We start from the raw sequence: 21,384 nt of genomic DNA, 5'->3' as shown, positions 1-21,384 counted from the left end.
GGCAAATGCCCATTGCTTGTTAAGCCTTAATGAGCAATTTTCTGTCTTAGTGCACTCTAATTTAAAACAATATATGTGAAATCCAAGGAGAAAGTCCTTGCACCTGGTGGATGCAAAGATAAAAGTAGTTACTGTGACTCCAGTGCTCCTGTGAAGCAGAGTCCTTGACAAAAACAAGGCTGTTCACACACCAAGCAAAGTTAAAATGGAAAGTTTTAGAACTACCACTCATTGATTCCTTTTGGTAAACTAACATGTTGGTCCTTAAACTAATACACTGATCCTTATTGCTAAACCAGCCTGTATCAACCCCTCCTTTTCTTTTGAGGATTATGATGTTCATATCTTAATCCTTACTACCTTTGATCCTTCACATTTAGGTATACATCCCCGACATTTAATCATAGAACAAGCAAGGATGCATATAGTTAACGTACACACTGTCCCTACAAATAACTTCTTTAACCTATCGAAGCCAGGAAGTCATTTTGGTTAAAAGGTCTGTTAAGCTCTAGCTTACATCATCCTGGTTTACTTTATGCAGTATTTTAGTTTGGTGCCATATTTTATGTATGTCTCTTTCTATTCTACCACTCTGATCCACATAAACACAACAACTAGTATTTACTACTGTGCAAACCCCTTCTTGTGCAGCCAATAACATATCTAAAGCCATTCTGTTTTGTAGTACTACCCCGGCTAGACTTTAAACTTCTTCCTTAAAGGCAATAGTAGCATCCAGTGTTTCATTTTCAAGGTGCTCCATAACTGATGAGATGTTTACTATAGCCTTTTCTAATTCTGTATTTCCTAGGGAGTGAATTAATCACCTAATGAATGAGTGAAAACTACTAGGCCTTTCTACTAATGGATTGGGCACTTCCTTTTTAACCTTTAAGAGTACTTAGGCCTGTATTATCCACGTTAATTGATCTGTTACCACAACCTTTAGCATTACTGTTCCTAGGATACAGGTTCTGGTCCACTGTGATGGTAACAGTCTCCACATAACCAGTACCATCCTTTTCCTTTAACTAACACCCAGTATTTATCTCTGCTTCTTTAAAAATACTCATTCGTCATCTGTTATACTGACTTTCAGTGCAGATATTTTCCACTGGAGCACCCCCTTCTTGACTAGTCCATTTGTCTGTCAAACAAATGGTATTATTCATAGGCTGGGTTACTACAATCTATGTCTGCAGTTCTACATGCCTATCTGTAAAGTATTCTGTGGATTTGGTAACAAATACTGTATCCCAACTTTGTTGTGGAAGTGGTATTCCCCATAGTTGGTACAGACTTGTCTCATATTTGGCATTTCTACACACATCCAACAATAAGCAGAATTTCTAGCAACAGAACAGCCACCTTTTTCATCAACTTCATATGTTTATTTTGATCTTATGCATCTAATTGGTAAGCGTAGGTAATTAACTACAAATATTACCATTATCAATTTAAACAAATGGAGTATAACCCTTAAGTACTGCTAAAAAGTTTAGTAAACAATTAATATGAATAATGTAAGGCAAACAATCACTGTTACACTAAAGATAATTAATCTTTGACAACTGCAAGTTGATAATACAATTTTCTGTTTCCCATCTGTAAGTTTTGTTCGTTTATGCAAAGGTTTCTGTTTCATTGGTGCAGTCTGTTCCACTTGCTGCTGTGGGCTGGGCACTTTCTTCGTTCTTTGTCAGTAATATTTGATATAGTCCTTTCCATTTCTCCTCTAGTGGTTTGAAGCTCCAGGTCCATTGATAGACCCACTCCCCAGATTGGAACGGATACATTCTGAATTTCAGAGGTATTGGTGCTGCCTGAGCCATGAACCTGTGGATAGAAGATTTTCCCTAAAAAGATGACATATTCTCATAGTTTTAGTTCACCCAATTGATTTTACATCATTCTTACCCATCAATACATGAAATGGTCTTCCACACATAATTTCATAAGGGCTTATTTTCTCTTTAGAATGTTGTTTCCTAACATGAAGTAAGGTGAGAGGTAGGGCCTCAGGCCATTTCAAGTCTGCTTCTTCACAGATTTTACTAATTTGCATTATGAAAGTTTGATTCATCCCTTCCACCTTTCCACTAGACTGTGGCCTACATGGAGTATGTAAATCCCATTCTATTCCAGTGTTTTTTGCTAGGTTTTGGACAATTTCAGCTACAAAATGCAAACCTCTATTTGACGACATTCCTATTGGTACCCCAAATCTAGGTATAATTTCTTTTAGCAGGACTTTCACTACTTCCCTTGCTTTGTTGGTGTGATAAGGATAAACCTCTGATTATCCTGAAAGAGTATCAACCAATACCAATAAATATCTGTAGCCAGCTTGCTATGGGAGTTTGGAAAAGACTACCTGCCAATAGTCTCCTGGGCTGTCTCCCCTTCTCATGACTCCAGGGAGTGGTCTTTTTTTATTTTTTAAGTATAATTCACATTTCCTCACTGTTCTTTTTACAATTACTCCCGTTCACATCCTTAAAATTTGAGTCTTTAAGTTATCCATGATGGCTTCTGTTCCCCAGTCCCCCAGATTTGATGACAGTTTTCCACTGTTTTCTTCATTACTGGCTGGGGAACCATTACCTGGTTGTTTGGAATTACCCACCATCCTTCTCCATTTTTCTTAGCTTTTAGCAAAGGAAGCTAATTTCTCATCTTCAGTCTGGTATTTTGGAGGTTCATCAATCTGTTCTTGATGTTTCTGGAATACTAATTGGAGGAAAACTCCTGCTGCTGTATTCTTGGCTGCTGTATCTGCATGGTTGTTACCCATACTGATATCGTTGTTTGAGTGGTGGGCTTTGCAATGCATTGGAGCTACTTCTTTTGGTAATTGCCCCTTTTCTAACAATTCTATTATTGTTTTTCCATATTTTACAGGTGTTCCCTGGGAGGTTAGTAGCCCTGTTCTTTCCAGATAGTGCAATGTGCAAGCACAACCCTGAATGCAAATTTTGAATCTGTCTAAATGTTAACTCTTTTCCCTTTTGCTAAATCCAAAGCTCTTAACAAGGCTATTAGTGCACTTAGCTGGTAGGTGCCAGAATTATGGCATTCTTAACGCTGTCTTGCATGAAACTGCTACGTCCACAAACATTTCCCTATCTGGTTTCTGAGGGGACAGTCTTTCAAATCAGCTCTGCTAGAATATACTTGTTCAATAGTTCAAGGACAATCATGTTTGATTTCCCTTCCTTATTATTGTGGTGTTTAAAAACAGGGCTGGATTCAGTATATTGGTTACTTTTAATTCCATATCCTCTTGCTCCACCAGGTACTTCATGATCCAGTTTTGCTCCTGGCTTCAGCTGGATAGCTACAGGTTCTGATTGTCTCGACCATCCAGGTGTTCCTGTTGCCCAGACCCATGGTATCACTGCAACTTCCACTCCTTCCGGTACTGTCTGGTTGTGGGGGGGACGATTTCTGTAACATAAGAACTTGAGCTTCCACAGCTTTGCTTTCTGGAATATGCACTTGGATTTGTCCTTTACCAAATGTAATTTGGGCCTGCAGTTTGTTTAAAATATCTCTCTCCATTAGTGGCATCAGGCTATCAGGTATATAGAAACTCAGCCAGAACTAGCACTGATTGATTCCTTTTGCTAAACTAATATATTGATCCTTAACTAATATACTGATTCATATTGCTAAACCAGCCTGTATCAGTTCTAAAGATTCCCATTTTAACCTTGCTTGGTGTTTTTCTCACCATTTTTCTTCACAAGAACACTGGTGTCACAATAACTAATCAAGTGGCCTGGTGCGTATCACAAGGAATAGACAAATGCTGCTTTCTAACACCACATTAGAGAGTTTTTTTCCAGGATTTCGAATGACAGTTTCTCTGAAAGTGTTAAATACTTACTATAGGAGAGAGAGAGGAGGTGTGACATCCTCTAAACGATCTTGCAATGGGAGACTTCAGTAGGTGGTAATTTAACCTGGAAGAATGTCATCCCAGTTCAAAATCCAGATTGTGAACAATTTATGACCTCATCAAGTTTTTCAAAGAGATGGATAGTTGCCTCAGAGCTTATGAGCAGAACAGAACAGGCTTTCATTCTCACAGAACAGGGCCAGCAGGTTGATCTAAGACCACCTAAGCCAGATGGAGTTTTGTAAGCTACTGTCAGATAACTCTCCCAGTCATAGGGGCAAGTAAGAAAATAAAAATAAATGGCAAATATAAAATGACAAATATAAATGAAACATGTAAATCCAGTGATGTATGGCTAGAGCAGTGTTATTCTGTTTTAAGAGGCAGTTTAAGAATGACTTAGCAGCATATAGACTTCATGCTCAGCCTTAGCACAGGGATGCGCCACATCTTAGTACTCTAGCTAAAAGATTGTTTTAATGTGAAGCTTTATGCAAAATCTTGCTCCTTGGTGCCACAGTTCATTGTGTCATGCTATCTTTCTTAGGCTTGTGCATTTAACATGAGATCATTTCTCAGTGTTTCTCCTATTGCTGTTAATGAAAACTCAAAGTCCTCAGTACAAACAAGGCTGAGCCAGGAGCCATGTCAGTCAGATGTCATGCTGCAAACAGGCATCTACTAACTGACCTGGATTGCCCTGTCACCCCCATGCTGAGAAACGAGAGAGAAAAATCAGCAAAAAAAACCTTTCACAGCACTCATTCGTATTTTACAATATGAACTGCAACAGTGTAAAGTAGGATAGACCTGTGTGATTAGAATGAAGGCAAGGGGTTACTGGAATACTTCTATGGCTGTGTGATGATATTGATGCTATTTCTTCCTCTGCTGTAGCACAGCCATTAGGGCACCCAGCCAGCCAATGGAAAAAAACTATATCAGGACATGGTGCAGGTACACCTTAGACCTGGGGTTACAGATCCTTCTGTGAAGCAATGTCTTTTGTGTGCCTTCAGCACAGAAGTGGAGACATCTGAAATTCCCAGAGCTGTAGCTTTTTTGCCTGCTTTTTCCCCTCCGAAAAGGGGAAGTGTCTACAGCAAAGAGGCTTTGCAGCAGAGGCAGGTGAAGTGACTTTGAATGTGATCATACTTATAGCTGCAGGACCCCAAATTTTCAGTATGGCTTATCCACACAATAAGAAGACAGGCTCATTTTCAAAAATTGGGTTTGAAAGTCAAAGATGAGAGAGGGGTGGCAGATGTCTACAGGAGGGAAATTCTGTCACAAGGCAGCTTGCCTCTCTTAACACCAGAAGACTTGCGATGAGACAAGTCTGCCAGATGTGCACATCCATCAAGGAGCTCACAGCAGCGAAGGACAGCAGAGCTGGGATCCTTAGGGAGACAGCAAGGAAGTGGCATATTCAGTCATGTGAGAAAAGAAGCTGCTTCTGGAGCTTGCAGGCTGTGGTGCGCTGATATTTTTACCTGTTACAAATCACTGACTTTGGTTCTTGTTTATGATCTCATATCTTTCCCCTTGAAAGTGTAGATCCCTGAGTGGTAAATTAACATTTAATACGAAATGTAAACTTGCTGGCAGTGGGCTCGTTTTCTTACTCAGCTTTTAGAGAATATATATTTATATATATATATAAAATGGAATCACGAACAGACTCCCCACTGTCCTGAAGAACAGTGCAAGCAGCTTAATGAGTGAAAACGTGCCCCAGCAGAGATGTCATTACGATAAACTCTGATGTCTGTGGTATCGCAGACTGGGGAGAAACAGGAGAGGGAATTCTGGACGTGTTGGCCAAAGGCCGGGCGCGAGGCGGGGACTCGGGGCGGGAAGGGGCTGCTCCACCTCCGTCGGCGCCCGAGGGGCGCGGGCTGCCCGCCTGGTGGCGGTGCCGAGCCGCCGTTGCCCGCTGCCTGAAGGCTCCCACGGCCCTCACTGTGCTCGGTGCGCCGGTGCTGGGCTGAACGCGCGATAAGAACGCAGGAAAAATGTGCCCAGCAGATCGTAAAGCCTGGGGTTTTGTTAGATGGCTACAGGCTGGGCTGTGTCTCCTGCAGACCCGCGCAAAGCTGGGTTATTTTGGCCTGGTTATGCTAACCTTGCTTTCTGCTTACTCCAGTCTCTGCCTGGAAACTACTGCCAGCTTAACGTGATCATGGTTTTAAACTAAAATAAAGGAGATTTAAATTAGGTATTAGGAAGAAATTCCTCACTAGGTGGGAGGTGAGGTGCTGGCACAGCTGCCCAGACAAGCTGTGGTGCCCCATTCCTGGAGGCGCTCAAGGCCAGGTTGGATGGGGCCCTGGGCCTTGGCCTCAATATGGGATAATTTACCTTGTAAACAAAGCAGGAAAGGTAGGGGTTTCATACTGTGTTATTCCCACGCGTGAAGACAGGTCAATACAGTGATAGCCTGAGGTTGGATGTGAAAGCAGGTCTGGTGTATAGTGTAGCAGAGAAAGCTCCATAGATGATGCTTTTTGAGAACAGATATAAAGTTAAGGATGAGGCTTTACCCTCCGTGTAAGAAGTCTTGACAAGACTCTTGTCTGCTTCTTCCTCTTTGGTGTAGAATCAAGGAAGGTCAAGAGACACAGGACACAGAATTCAAAATAAATATTTTTACTTACGAAATAAAAGAGGCTAGTCAATGTCTGTTATTGGCTATATGGGAGAGAGCTCAGCAACCTTGTCTTAGTAGATTGTCAGCAATGCAGGAACTGGGTCTCTTTTCTTTACCTCTCTCTTTGGGAACCTATGCATGCAGAATTTTACATGGCCTTTTTTGTAGGCAGGTGAGAAACCCTCAGTCCCATGGTATTTAAATTTATACAGAAATATACAGAGCTCTATTTCACAGATCAGCAGAGGAACCAGAATAACTGGCATAAAATTACTGTGAGGAAGTGAAGAGTCCTGAGATCTGAATACTTTTTCAGGACTGTCGCACAGAGAAAGGGCCACTGTTCACCGAACCGTTCACTACAAAGAAGAAAAACTGTGAGCAATGATCAACTAGCGTGACAGACATTTTAGAAACAGAGCAAGAAAAAAGTGTTTCAGTTTTTCATACTTCGGTTTAACACACTTCTACATAATTGTTAATACACAGCTGCCAACATTTCCTTTTCTTTTATATGATGCTATTTTTTTTAGTCAAACCAAAGCATGAAACATACACATCTCTGGGACATTTCACACTTTCAGACAGTTCAAACACCAGAATTAAATTGAGGGTGATGTGTGGGTGGTTTTGATACCAGCTCTAGCCACACCTGTTACATATAGAAATCATGCAGTGGCTTTTGCTATATGTTGTCCCATCAATTTTCAAATTAATGGTAAACTTCCCAAATACCAGAGAGCTACAGCATCCACCAGCTCTGGAAGTATTCAAAAGCTCTATGCCTTGAGTTCAGGTGGTGAGATAAGCTATGGGTATATGATAAATGCTTGGTTGAGAGCAGCTAAAATATATTCTGCCTCATGGCCGCTAGTTGGGCCATGAGAGTGTCAAACTTTAACAGTTGTGACTGATCCAAGCCCTGCCCCTGTGGGGTTTATGGCCTTCCAGAAGTCTCCTAAGGCAGTGAGTCCATGTTTTGGTGGCTCTCGTGTCTGAGGAGCTTCCAAGCAAGCCAGGGCTGCTGAAGCTCAGAGCATCCTGGCTTTGCACACTTGCTTGGAAGAAAAGACAGGAAGAGTACTGCTATTTCTGGGTGGAGGGAGCTGACTAGTCTTCACAGCTGGAATGGACAATGGATCAGAACAGACACTTTGCCTTCCCTGACCACTTTTCATTTTATGCTTTTTATTGTAGGTTTGGGAACTGTGATACCACAGAGGCAAAACATTCAGAAATCATTAGACTCCCTCAAAGGTATTGTTTTTGAAAGAAAAAATAGCTTTAGAATAAATGCCTGATGGGCTTGTAAGCTACAAAATATACATGGACAATTTTCCATCTTCTCTCCAATCACAGAAGCAAAGTCTTTACCTTTTTCTTTTTTTTTCCCATAGTGACAGAGATTGTCAGGGCTGAAACTGTGTGAGAGTACAAAAAATGAAGAAAAAAAAAAAAAAAAGGACAATCAAGTGACACGTGTCCTCCCTGTTAACCCAAGTGGAGAGGAAGCGTTAAGGTTTGCGTGTATGTCCCCCCAAAAAAGAGCTTTTGATTATATTTGGAGGCTTCTGTGAACCGTGAGTGATCAAAAGATAAATCATTCCAGTGACTATTTGTCAAAAGGGGTCTGCAGAAATGGCATCTCTCACCTGGGATGATTAAAAAAAGACAAGGCCAGGGATGAGATAATTCTTCTATGAATTGTGTATTGCAGTTCAGCATTGAAAGTTATACAAAGTGGCAATACATTTTTCAGCAGAAAACCTCACCGGTTACGTTATTTGTTTTATCCAAACTCTGTCTTGAGGAAGAGATAGTTTATCTCAATCATTTATATACATGTGAGTTGTAAAAAGTTGGTAGGAACATGTTTGAAATTGAACTATGAGTATGATTCAATGGTTAATTTATTTCCTAAATGAATGAGAAAGGAAACAGGTTGCTGTAAGCTTCTGCTCTCACTTCCTTATGAGAGAAGTCATAGACAGTGTCCCAGAAAGAACGGGGCTGTTGTGCACTCTCGTCTCGGGCAAACATGGGTAACTGGGTGGAGAATGAAGGACTGTCCATCTTTGTTGTTGTAAGTACCATTTTTATTGTGATTTGCGTCCAGTAAAAAGTTCTACAGAACGTTTTAATAAGCAGATCTCTTTCTGTCAGTGAATAATGTGTTTGATTATTCTGAACCTAGAGCAGCAAGTGCAGTGACACACTTCAAGAACATGATTTTTAAGGAACTCTCCCTGGTACATGTGTTGCTGTAGGCTTCATTGTGAGCTGAGAAATGGTCGTATGTTAGCTGTTTTCTTTGATAGAAATAAGTTTAAGTACCTGCTATTTTTCGATGCAGTGATGAATTAAGGAAAAGAAATAACACTGCATCTCATTGTTAACTATTGAACTTCAAAATAGAATGCAAGCACAACAGCAAGGTTTTCTTGCACTTTTGTAAGCAGAAGTAGGTGTAACTGAGAGCACAGTGGACGTGTCTTGAGGATAGAAAATCAGCATTAGAGTCAGATTCTAGAATTTGGAGCAGAAAGTCATGAATTCTTCATTAGGGCAACTAGCATTTGAATCTGTTTTGTATATAGTTTGCATGGAGTGGCTGTGAAAGTATGTTAAATTCATTCCAAGCAAGATTTAAAAGTACTAAAAATCTCGTTCTCGTTTCATTGAAATAAACAGTAAGACAAGGCAGTCCTCGTGGGAGAAAACTTAGGCAGAAGTTAGCATTTCATAGTTCTTTTTTTTTCACATCAGTGCGATATCATACTTAATATAAGTATATGCATATGTTTATGTTATAATATAGTACATATAATAAAAAAGTAACACTATTAAGGGATTTCTGCAAAGTGGGGTTAGTATGTGTAAGTACTATTCACCAGAATCCGTACAAAAGCATTCTGCACTGTCCACTACAGCATTATTATACAGGGCTGTCCCATGCCTGGTAGAAACAGACACGATTTGTATTGGTTTGCCCCAGCAAAGCAGTCACCTAGCAGCCTTAATGCCAGCACACACTCCCTCCACTGGCCCTAGCTGAAGATTGTGGATGGCAGCTAACTTTGCCACCCAGCTCCAGTTGACAGAGGGTGTTGCAGTGTTTTTCAAAGGGTCCATGTTCTGAGTGGGTCAGCACCAAGAACTGTGAGAGTCCATCAAGCATCAGCATCTTGTGAGGCTACTGTACATGGAAGTGGCACACTCTCGCTTTAAATGCGTGAACATTTGATCTTGAGATTAATTTTATAATAAGGATTTGGGGATTCCCTATATTACTCCCTTATACTGATGGAAATCCCTTCACTTTCCCAGACTAATTCCATGCAAGTAAGATGTCTTCAAATGCCAAACTAATCCCAGGTTTTTACAGTGTCAATTTGGGCCAAAGGAGCAGCAAAAATATGGGACTGTCAAGTCAGAGTTTCTGGTATCCTTAAGTTATAGCCATAGACTAATTTTTCTCCCAGTTCTTGGCATTTCTTTTCTCTGTTTTTACATCCTGGTTAATCTATGTAGAATAGAGGTGCATTGATACAGACTGTACCACATACCACAGTATGTGAAATCAGCCAACAGCTGATTTGAAGGGCAAGCTGCCAAATTCATTATAATTTCTGCAGCCAGATGAGCTACCTTAGGTAGTTTTGAGAAGGGCTAATAACTTCTCTTTTCCTGAAGAAATCTGCACTGTAGGATACACAACTGTGAGAGAGTAGTGCAGTATAGCTATGAAGAAGCCTGGTTTTGGATAGCCTAAACTCTGCTTAGGTGCCTGCATTGAATATTTCTTGCTGACAGATTTCAGATATTTAGAGCCTCCAACACAACAGAAAATGTTATGGTCAGGCCTCGGGTGTAATTAAGGCAATCTATATTTAGATCTCAAGCTTCTTAGTGCTGTTGCACAGCAATTAAGTGTTGCTCTTACAAAGGTTAATATATCTGAGGAAGTGCCATTTGGAAGAGGCCCTAGCTTTCAATGATGTTTGCAGATTCAACTGGACTCACAGACTTAACTAGACACAAGTAACATGACAGCCCTTATATGATCATGTGTAAATCCTTTGAACTATGCAAAAGTTTCAGCTGCCAATGTCTGTATTTGGGTTTATTGTCATTCTTATACTTCTCAAAGCTAATTTCTACCAGGAAAATATACATATATGTGTATATTGTCCCTGCTGAACCCTTCATACTCAGCAGCACAGCTGTCTTTATAGATAGAAGCACAAAGATCTAATTGGCCATTTTCTGTGCTGTGTAAATTCTCGTGAATGATCCTTAACAACCAAGTCATAGAATCATAGAATCACAGAATCATAAAGGTTGGAAAAGACCCACAGAATCACCCCGTCCAACCATTCACCCATCACCAATGGTTCTCGCTAAACCATGTCCCTCAACACAACGTCCAAACCTTCCTTGAACACCACCAGGATCGGTGACTCCACCACCTCTCTGGGCAGCCCATTTCAGCACCTGACCACCCTTTCAGAGACGTAGTATTTCCTAACGTCCAGCCTGAACCTAGCGCAGCTTGAAGCCATTCCCTCTCGTCCTATCACTAGTCACACGAGAGAAGAGGCCGACCCCCAGCTCACTACAGCCTCCCTTCAGGTAGTTATAGAGAGCAATAAGGTCTCCCCTGAGCCTCCTCTTCTCTAGACAGAACAATCCCAGCTCCTTCAGCCGCTCTTCATAAGGCCTGTGCTCCAGACCCTTCACCAGCTTTGTTGCCCTCCTCTGGACACGCTCCAGGGCCTCCATGTCTTTCTTACAGTGAGGGGCCCAAAACTGGACGCAGTACTCAAGGTGCGGCCTCACCAGTGCTGAGTACAGGGGGACAATTACTTCCCTGTTCCTGCTGGCCACACTATTTCTGATACAAGCCAGGATGCCATTGGCCTTCTTGGCCACCTGGGCATACTGCTGGCTCACGTTCAGTCTAGCGTCAACCAATACCCCCAGGTCCATTTCCTCTACACAGGCTTCCAGCCACTCTGCCCCAAGCCTGTAGCGTTGCCTGGGGTTGTTGTGGCCAAAGTGCAGGACCCAGCATTTGGTCTTGTTGGACCTCATCCCATTGGCTTCAGCCCAGCTATCCAGCCTATCCAGATCCCTCTGTAAGGCCTCGCTACCCTCAGGCAGATCGACACTTCCAGCCAGCTTGGTGTCATCTGCAAACTTACTGAGGGTGCACTCAATGCTCTCATCCAGGTCATCAATAAAGATATTAAACAGGACAGGCCCCAGCACCGACCCCTGGGGAACACCACTCATGACTGGGTCTAAAGTCTAAAGTTGCCTCTTCATTTTTCTTTCAGCTTGTGTGGCTGGGGTTAAACGTCTTCCTCTTTTGGTGGTTCTATCTTGCATATGATCTCCCACAAAATTTCTTCTACACCAGAGTACTCCTTGGCGTAAGTACAAAACATACATTATCTTGGCACAGAGCGCACACGCAGCATTTTTCCTGGTTTTATTTGATTGAAAAAGGATTAGTTTGCTGGAGCAGCAGGTTCATGAAGGAGTTAAAATTCAAATAAATAGATAACTGAATGCACATAGTTGTCCAGAGCTTCTGAACAGAAAACTGATAGCAAAATAGAGAGAGCTCATTCTAAAGATGTTTCCAGGTAACAATTGTGCTCATCTTAATTAAAGTGAATATGCATGGTGGCTACTTTATTAAGGAGGAGACAAATAAAGTATTGCTGTTGGAACTATGGTGCAACCATTTTCTGTTCCAATTGTTTTTCATAGCATGAACAGTTTACTTGATATTCGTAAAAGATGAGGCAGTGAATTTCCCTGGATTCCTTTTACAGAGATGCACACATAAGGGACAGTTTGGAGCTAGAGTCCTAGGCACCAACCTTCTGAAACTGAGCTGAGCTTTATGAGCATGACAAAGCTTCTTTGATATTGGTGTTAGCTGCAAGAAAGACTAACCTACACTTGTGAAGAATTCTGGATCCAGTCCTCTTGCTTTTCTGAACACTCAACCACTTCCCTCTTAAGCTGTCCTTCTGTCTACCCTAATCTTCAGTCAACTGAAATAGCACCAGAGAAATCTTCTTCAAATGTTGGGAAAGAAAATGCTGCTAGCTTAAACTTGCACCTGCGCTTGGCTACCAACTGCCAAATGTGACGGGGAGCTTTTCATACTGCTGTGTTATTTCAAACCTGGAAAAAGAAGGTAGCCTATCTGGAGGAATCTTTTCTTTCTGCATTTGTGCCCCTAACTAGGCCAGAGCGTGGCTGCTCTGACATGCAAGCATTGTTAATTAACTCTAGGTCTCATGCTCAGGAATAGTCGTGACGAAATCACATATAAAATCTATGCTTATCTGTCTCCTGGATAATGTCTTAGGTAATTAATTTAATAATAGCGTCTCTCCAATTTCAGCGTGCTTTGGCTCTGGCAAGAGCTCCTGCAGCGTGTCTGAATTTCAACTGCATGCTGATTCTGCTGCCAGTATGTCGAAACTTGCTCTCCTTCCTCAGAGGATCAAGTGCGGTAAGATGAAGAAAGAATTTCAAAATTTATGACAGATAATAACCCAAGTAACTTTGCAAGTATACCAAGAATCTTTGTCCAAGTTCCCCAAATGTACCATAGTTTTGGGATGTCTTCTTTGAAGAAGTAGATAAGCTCGGGGTTTTGCTCTGAGCAAGACTGAGGTCTGTATAGCAGTGGTAAGCCTAGAGCTCTATTGAGATATTTAGCCTTGACTTAGCCTTCCTCTTTTTTCTTGTCTCCTGGCCATCATGCGGTCTCGGATGCAGAGGCACTCTTCTCTATGCCAGCCATCATTGGTGGTGCTTACACATATTTGCCTAGTTTATCAATGATACAGTACCCATTTATAGTGGGATAAATTAGCCGGTATCTCCTGTGCTTGCATATTTAGCTCTTACAGCAAACAAATGCTTTCACAGACTTTTAGAAAGGCACTTTCTCAGCAAGTTCATAAACCACATTCTTTCTTTTTTGCATTGCATGTCCATCTCACGATGAGATAGTTCACCAGCCTTTTGACCATTTGTAGTTCCCAGCTGCCCAGTACCAAGGAACCAGCACTAAGAAAAGGACAATCGATTCTAGGCGATAACTGGAGTGGCTTCCTATGGTAGCACTGACTTTGTCATGTTGCTGAAATGTAAATTACTGTCTATTATAACAGAAACAATGCCGGAAAAGAAAACAAAGTAATTTTATCCAGGCATACTAAAAAAATATGGCTCTTGTTCCATAGCAATGATGACTAAGCCTCCCAAAGGAACTCTAAGTTGCAAACTTTGTTAATACAAAATGGACGTACTGTGCCAGCTGAGGGGACCCTAGCACTTTTTGTTTTTTTTTCAATTCATCCTGTTGCCTCATTTCTGTCTGCATCACGGTCACTCCATTCCTATCAAGGACCAGTATGCTGCCATGCCACACTTCAGTGGAATAATATTCTTCACAAGCTCATGAACTTTCCTTCCAAATATATGATTACTCCTTTCTTTCCATCATCTTTAACATATACACAGTCAACAACACTAGTTCACGGAACATGGTTTTCATCTGTAAATCCATCATAAATTCTTTCACACAGACAAGACTGTGAGGGTGGAAAAAGCAGAGCAAAAGAAAAAGCAATCGTACAATACGTGCAGTTTCAAGAGTCCTTCATAGCAGAGGAGAGTGGAATATAAAGCTATCAGACACAACCCGGGCTATACACTCATCTAGTACATATACTCTGTCAGTCACTGTGGATGAATATGAGCTGTCTCTGCTCCTAAATTATATTCCCAATGCCATCCAAAGTGCTCTGGCCTTTTTTAGGCATGACACTCAGAAATATAAACTTGGAAATATCCAGACCAGACTTTCTATCTTGTTCTATACCCCTTCAGATTCTGGGAAGTGGTAAAAGCAGACAGCTGTCTCTGTGTGTGAAAGAAAAAAAATAGTAAGTAAAAATGTAGGGCTAAAGTTGTTCTTCCTCTGCTTTGAGGAAGATCAAGTAGTATATGACAGCTGACTCCCTAGGCTGCAGAAGTTAATAGTGAACATAAATTTAGTAAGATTTTGTGTTGTCATTAGATGAATACAACTGGAAAACATTGATGAGATCTTGATCATACTAGGTCTTCATGAGGTCTGAAATAGATCTCACAGGCATCAAGCTGAAAGCGGTTTGGGAAGAGGCCTTCTGAGCTCAAAGCAATGAAAGAACTGAAGACATTTTCAGAGACATTACAGTAATGCTAAAATGTGATTCCAAGGGTTGGGAATTTTATTCCAGCTGGGTCTTAATGCTGCTTGTCCTGAATTGCTTATCTCCTCTTCAGTTTGCAAGTGAGGATTGCGTGTAGAGAGCTGCATGGTTCTGGTGCTTGCCTGCAGCTCACTGTCTGGCTGTACGAGGAAGCTAAAGGCTCTAAGGGTGTGCAAGGACATGAGGAAGGGACATAAAATAGGACTGTTAGGCAGTTGGACTTTGTTTAACTTCAGTTGCTTGTTGCAATAAGGCTATACCTCAGGAAGGAGGTAATTATCTTAAGCAAAACATGTCAAGCCCAGTGTACCAGTGGTAGTGCCGGGACTGTGGTGGCCTTGGTGCAGCAGTACAGCTGTCTATGTTTGTTCTGCTGTTCAGTCTAAATAACTATGCTCTGGAAGCAAGACCTGTGAGGATCTCTTAAGAAAATCAGGATTTTTAAATGTCATGTAACATACTGAAAGGGTAGTGGCCTTTCCAACAGCAATGCCATTGAGGTTAGGGAGAGGGGAAATTTGTTCAAACCAATTGCTCAATAGCAGCGTGCTGGAAACTCCCACCCTTTACATCCTGCCACCCAGAAATCATGCACTACAAAGCTATTTATTATTAATAGCCAAGTTGTTTTTGCATGCCGCCTAGTTCTACATACATTGCTGATGTTAATGAGCTTCACCACTGAACCTAACTGCAACATTTTGCTATTGCTTGGTCTTAAGCTTTGTAAACAGCAAGCTCAAGTGTCCCTACATGCTTTTTGCAAGGCAATAAAACAGGATGGATGCTTATTCACAGTGCTACACTTTATTTTACAGTCTTTTTAATTCTATCTGAAGGTACATGATCCAGAGGAAGCCAAATTTTTTCTGCCTGTTGTTATAGTCTAATGAAGTCATTGTGATAGCCCTGGAGTGTTAGAGTTTGCCCTTTAATCAATGTCACAGCTGAAGAATAACCAAAGAGATTTTTTTTTCTGCTCTTTTATTTATTTGCACATTTAATATTCATGAAATATTGAGAGATATAACTGGAAATAGAAATATGGACTGGTATTGGAGAATAAGGCCACTGACAGTATATCTCTGCTAAGTAGGATAAATAAAAAACTAAATTGTTCTGGTGTTCTGTTATCCCTTCTGTTTTGCTCTGAATGCCTGAGATGATGCGATCCACCCTGTTAGCTGGGAAGATACTTTACCATACCATCTACAAAGTTAATGTTCAGCAAGCACTTGGATGATTATTTTGCTCCCTTAATTGGTTGTGTGAAACACCTATATGGCTCTCATGCATACGTGTTTTAGCTTGCTGAGTATTTTCTGTTTTTTGTCAGTCAGCAAAAGCAATATAAGGACACAACGCAGAATAATTACACTTTCTTCTGTGCAGAGACAGCAAATGCTAGCTTTACAGGAACATGAATTTATAGGAAGTCCTACTGACTATAATAGAGACTATAATTTAGATGGGACCTCCCAGGCGCCTATCGTAATAGTTAATGAAAATATCATTCTGTTTTCCTAAATGCTGTTCTACAGCTTCTATTAGTAGAGAGTTTTTAATTTTTCTTTCTTTTTGGGTAATTCCACTGACAAGCTGTTAGTGTTTGCCAAGTATGCCCAGAGTTCTAGGAAAGGAATCCCTTAGAACCATAAATGACTGGTATGTTTGGAGTGGAAGCACCCAAACTTGGATGCTTGGAGTGTGAACCGCAGCAGGGTCTGTTGCTATGTGGCAATATAAGACTCTATATAAAACGGTCAACCTCTCCTGGCATGGCAGAGTATGATTATTCCCTAAATATTTATCACCTTCACTTTAAATTTAACACAGATAAGATATACATTTTTGCCATAACGGATGTTATTTTGCTTTCTCATTGTCATATACTTTGTTTCAAGTAGACATATTAGAATATAATATGTTATTATCATATTCTGATGTATAGAGTAATACATTTTTGTTTATATTTAGGAATTCTAATTCTTTACCAGCAGTGTCACCAATTCTTGTGCTCAGGGCCTCCATTTTTTTCTCTGCATTTAAATAAGTGTGTGTAGGAATCACAAGTAGTCTGCAAATATTTTTTTCCTCAAACTCAAAGTGCTGCTCTACCCGTGTAAGACGGCAACTGGACAGGAACCTCACCTTTCACAAAATGGTGGCATGGATGATCGCCCTTCATACTGGTTGGTACTCAAATGTTTCTTTGGTTATTGCTTTCCTGTTCGTTTTCCATAGAATCCAAATGAGATCCAGGTTCTCAAGGATATAGGAGGAGAGCTGATTTTATTAACTTAAGTGAGTCAGAGTGCATCAAGGCTTGAAACATTTTAAATATTATTCTTCAACTGATGGAGAGCAAAAGATGAATAAGAAAGGATGCTGTTCTCTTTCACTGCTAGTTACATTCGTGACAAGGATTAATAAAAGGTATTTATCAATGCCTTGAGAACCAAATACTCTGGCTAAAATTTCTGCTTAGGCTTATTTCTTAGCTGGCACATTTGAAAGAAATAGAAGAAATTATGAAAGAATTAACGCTCGTCAGTGATCTGAAATTGTCATAGGAGTGGCAAAGGTTCTAAGCTGCTGTTGAGAAATGTTACAAAGCTTACCCAAATGTTACCCCAAAACAGGGAGCATTTACTCTGTACTTATCCCTAATCATGTGGGTTTTTTTTCTTTAATCTCTCCTAGCAATTCACACCATTGCACACTTATTCAATGTAGAGTGGAGTGTGCATGCACGTGTTGAAGAGGAAGGAACTTTGGCAGCTGTTCTTTCTAGACTTGGTGATAGCCCAAATGAAAGCTATATCAACTTTTACAGACAAACTATTCCGGTAAGTGGCATCCAGCTGTGAATAATCATTATTACATTCATCTAGATGATTACCTAAGAGTATCTGAGAAGGCTGCCTATTTCTGGTGTGCACGATTTGTCTTTGAACCATCCTGCAGGAAAGTCTTTTGTAATTCATTCTCCTATAGTGATCAATAATAGTGTTGCTGATTTTTGGTAATACCTTAAGCATTTTCATGTGAGGATTTCAAATAGCTTTAAAACATAGCATAAAAACAAATGCTCTGTAAAAGAAGTCTTTTGACTAAGGCAGACACGCCCACAGAAAGGCAGACAGAAATTGAGAAAAATATTTGAAATTGGGTTCCCTACACTCAGGTTTAAAACAAAACAAAACAAAAAGCAGAAAAAGAAAACAGAAAAAGAAACATCCCCATTTCTCAGAAACCCCAGGAATCTGATGTATTTGTAAGCTGGGAGGCCCACAACTGCCCAGCACCACTAAAAATAAGAGCTTTAATTTAGCTCCCTAAATATAGATGCGGGACTTCAGCTTTAAAGCTTTCAGCTTTAGCAAGAGAGCTATGCAAAAATGTTCGTTTTTCCCATGCCCATATTGCTGAGCAGTAGCAGAATAAGAAATAGTCCTTGGTGTGCTGATAGATATAAAAACCTGTATTTGTATTCTCACTTTCTCTAGTAGGAGTAAATCTGCAATGCAGCAGAATTGGAGTGCATTTTCAAAGCATTGTTGACAAATTCACAGGGGATAATCTAAAGATTTGCAACAGGGTAAAGGATTTGGCAAGTGAGATAAACTGATGGTTCAGCTGCCTTAGCTTTGATGCAACCCCTTACTTTGACCAACATGTGCAATTATTTCACAGAATCCTGTGGGGGGCTTATATGTGGCTTTCACGTACTTGGCTGGTCTCACTGGTGTTATCATCACTCTGGCCCTCATACTAATCATCACATCATCCACCAAAATCATCCGAAGGTCATATTTTGAAGTGTTTTGGTACACTCATCATCTATTTGTCATCTTCTTTATTGGCCTTGTCATCCATGGTGCTGGGTGAGTATTTGCATTTATCATACAATACATGATCACTACTCTATTTTAGCTTAAAACTCTCTACTCATAGAAGTACATAGAGACTTAAGTCACTAAGGAGCAGTTATTTCTGAAGGTAATGATGTGCCAGTAAAAGCTCTGAGGCCAACAGGCCCTCAGATACATACAACAAGTTATTCACATGCATGAGACTTCATGAGACTCGTGTGTGCTTAAACTCATTGATAATCAACTTCTTATGATATTTAAATTCAAAATATTTTTTTCAAAGTGCCTGTTTCTAATTCTTAATTGATCTCTGAAACCTAAAAGGAATTACATCACACATGCGTGTTCTAGCACCTGACCAGCCTTTCAGAGAAGAAATTTTTCATAATATGCAACCTGAACCTCCCCTGATGCAACATAAGGCCATTACCTCTTGTCCTATCGCTGTTATCTAGGAGAAGAGGCTGCTCCCCACCTTGCCACAACCTCCTTTCAGGTATTTGTAGAGAGCAGTAAGGTCTCCCCTAAGTCTCCTCCAGACTAAACAATCCCAGTTCTTTCAGCCACTCACCATAAGGCTCCAGATGCCTCAGCATCTCTGTTGCCCTGCTCTGGACACACTCCAGGGCCTTAATGTCTTTCTTGTAGTGAGGGGCCCAAAACTGAACATAGTACTCAAGGACCAGTCTCCAGCTGGATTTAACTCCATTCATCACCATTCTCTGGGCCCAGCCATCCAGCCAGTTCTTTACGCAGCAAAGAATGCACCTGTCCAAGCCACAGGCTGACAGCTTCCCCGGGAGGATACTGTGGGAGACAGTCAAAGGCTTTGCTGAAGCCTAGGTAGACTACATCAGCAGCCTTTCCCTCATCTATCAGGAAGGTCTTCCAGTCATAGGAGGTGATCAAGTTGGTCAAGCAGGACCTGCCTTTTGTGAATCCATGCTGACTGGGCCTGAACCCCTGGTTGTCCCACACTTACTGTGTGGATCTCATTCAAGATGGTCTATTCCATCTCCTTCCCTGGCACTGAAGTCAGGCTGACAGGCCCCCATATCCTCCTTATGATCTTTTTCGTAGATGAGAGTCACATCGGCAAGCCTCCTGTCCTCTGGGACCTCTCTGGTTGACCAGGAATGCTGATAGATGGTGGAAAGCAGCTTGACAATCACCTCTGCCAGGTTCCTCAGCACCCTCAAGTAGATCCCATCCAGCCCCATGGATCTGTGGCAGTCTAGGTTGAGTTGAAGGTCTCTAACTGTCTCCACCTAAATTGTGGGGAGTTTATTCTGCTCCTTATCCCAGATTTCCAAGTCTGGAGGTAAAGTACCCCAAGGATTACTGGTCTGACTATTAAAGACAGATGTAAAGAAGGCATTGAGAACGTCAGCCTTTTCCTTATCCTCAGAGGTCATGTTTCAGTAAAGGATGGAGATTCTCTTTAGTACTCCTCTTAATATATTTGTAAAAAAAGTTTTTTGTCCTCTTTTGCTACAGTGGCCAGGTTCAGTTCAAGCTGGGTTTCTGTCTTTCTAATTTTTTTCCTGCATATCCTAGCAAATTCTTTGTACTCTCCTAGAGTTGTCCATCCCTTCTTTCACAGGAGGTAGACTCTTTTTCCTCCTGGAGCCTCCAAGAAAGCTCCCTGGTCATCCACGCTGGTCTTCTTTCCTGCTGACTCATCTGACAGCAGGGGACAGCCTGCTCCTGTGGCTCTAAGACTTCCTTCTTGAGGAGCAACCAGCCTTCCTGGATACCTTTCCCCTTTAGGACTGAATCCCAAGGGACCCTCCCTACCAGTGTCCTGAATAGTTCAAAGTCTGGAAGTCCAAGGTTTTTGCTGCCCCCCCTGCTGACATCACCAAGAATTGAGAATTCTACCTTTCAGTGGTCACTCTGTCCAGGACAGCTCCTGACCTCCACATCTCCCACCAGTCCTTCTCTGTGAACAGCAGGTCTAGCAGGGCTCCTTCCCTGATAGGCTCTCTTACCAGCTGCATCACGAAGCTGTCTTTCACACACTCCAGAAACCTAAACTACTTCCTCTATGCTGTATTGAATTTCCAGCATATATCAAGGAAGCTGAAGTCCCCCATGAGAACAAGAGCCACTGATCATGTGGTTCATAGTTCATTTCATAGTTCATAGATATACTGTGGTATCCATTTAAAATGAAATTCTAGGTGCTACAGTGTTAAAAATAGTTGAGGATTCAGAGCACTGGAAAGTGTCTTAAAAATGCCCAATAATAATGACTGTTCAACAACACTTCCTCCTAGTCCAGTAGCACCAGAAAAAAAAAAGACAGAAATGAGACTACAGCAGGAAGAACAGAAATAGAAGGCAGATGAGAATCACCACCAGCATGTTTGTCCATTTCGACTTCCAAAACAAGAAGAATGTCAGAGCAAAAATGGAAGGAAGAGAACAAATGCACATGTTTCCTCTGGAAATATCATATAATTACTGACAAAATGCCTAAATTTTTCAGCAGTTACTACACAGTGCTATCAGAAAGTGCGTAGCATATATTTCATAAAAGTGGATTTTTTGTTCCTTCAATGATGACTGTACCTTCACCATTTTAATACAGTACTGAAAAGTTTAGGCAGCAGTGAGGATCCATGAGGTTGTCAGACACCGCTTTGGGAGGAGGTGAACACAGGA

At 41.2% G+C, this 21,384-nt stretch overlaps 1 protein-coding gene and 1 long non-coding RNA gene across 13 annotated transcripts in view; one reads left to right on the top strand and one right to left on the bottom strand.

Moving 5' to 3' along the window:
• The window catches only part of CYBB (cytochrome b-245 beta chain), a 34,175-nt gene that overhangs the window by 2,914 nt on the left and 9,877 nt on the right, over positions 1-21,384 (top strand). For 2 of the 12 annotated variants that reach the window (NM_001397773.1, NM_001397774.1), the window contains exons 3-10: positions 1,743-1,813; positions 2,652-2,853; positions 3,299-3,421; positions 11,894-11,989; positions 12,979-13,089; positions 16,897-17,034; positions 17,546-17,691; positions 18,539-18,729. In NM_001397773.1, the coding sequence (NP_001384702.1) occupies positions 13,050-13,089; positions 16,897-17,034; positions 17,546-17,691; positions 18,539-18,729 (515 nt within the window). In that variant the 5' untranslated portion in view covers positions 1,743-1,813; positions 2,652-2,853; positions 3,299-3,421; positions 11,894-11,989; positions 12,979-13,049. Of the gene's footprint in view, positions 1-1,742; positions 1,814-2,651; positions 2,854-3,298; positions 3,422-7,751; positions 7,812-8,573; positions 8,638-11,893; positions 11,990-12,978; positions 13,090-16,819; positions 17,035-17,545; positions 17,692-18,538; positions 18,730-21,384 lie in introns of those variants that run through there. The other 10 variants (XM_046940479.1, XM_040698633.2, NM_001397772.1 and 7 more) reach the window with 8 other exon arrangements.
• LOC121109448 lies at positions 1,373-20,715 on the bottom strand. Its single transcript, XR_005847303.2, has 2 exons — positions 20,599-20,715; positions 1,373-1,839 (listed from the first exon to the last, which is right to left on the bottom strand). It is a non-coding gene; the product is annotated as an uncharacterized LOC121109448 (long non-coding RNA).

This window comes from Gallus gallus, chromosome 1, assembly GCF_016699485.2.
Source record: "Gallus gallus isolate bGalGal1 chromosome 1, bGalGal1.mat.broiler.GRCg7b, whole genome shotgun sequence".
Classification (NCBI taxonomy): domain Eukaryota; kingdom Metazoa; phylum Chordata; class Aves; order Galliformes; family Phasianidae; genus Gallus; species Gallus gallus.
Note: the sequence above shows the minus strand (reverse complement) of the source record. Positions and strands in the feature narration are given on the sequence as shown.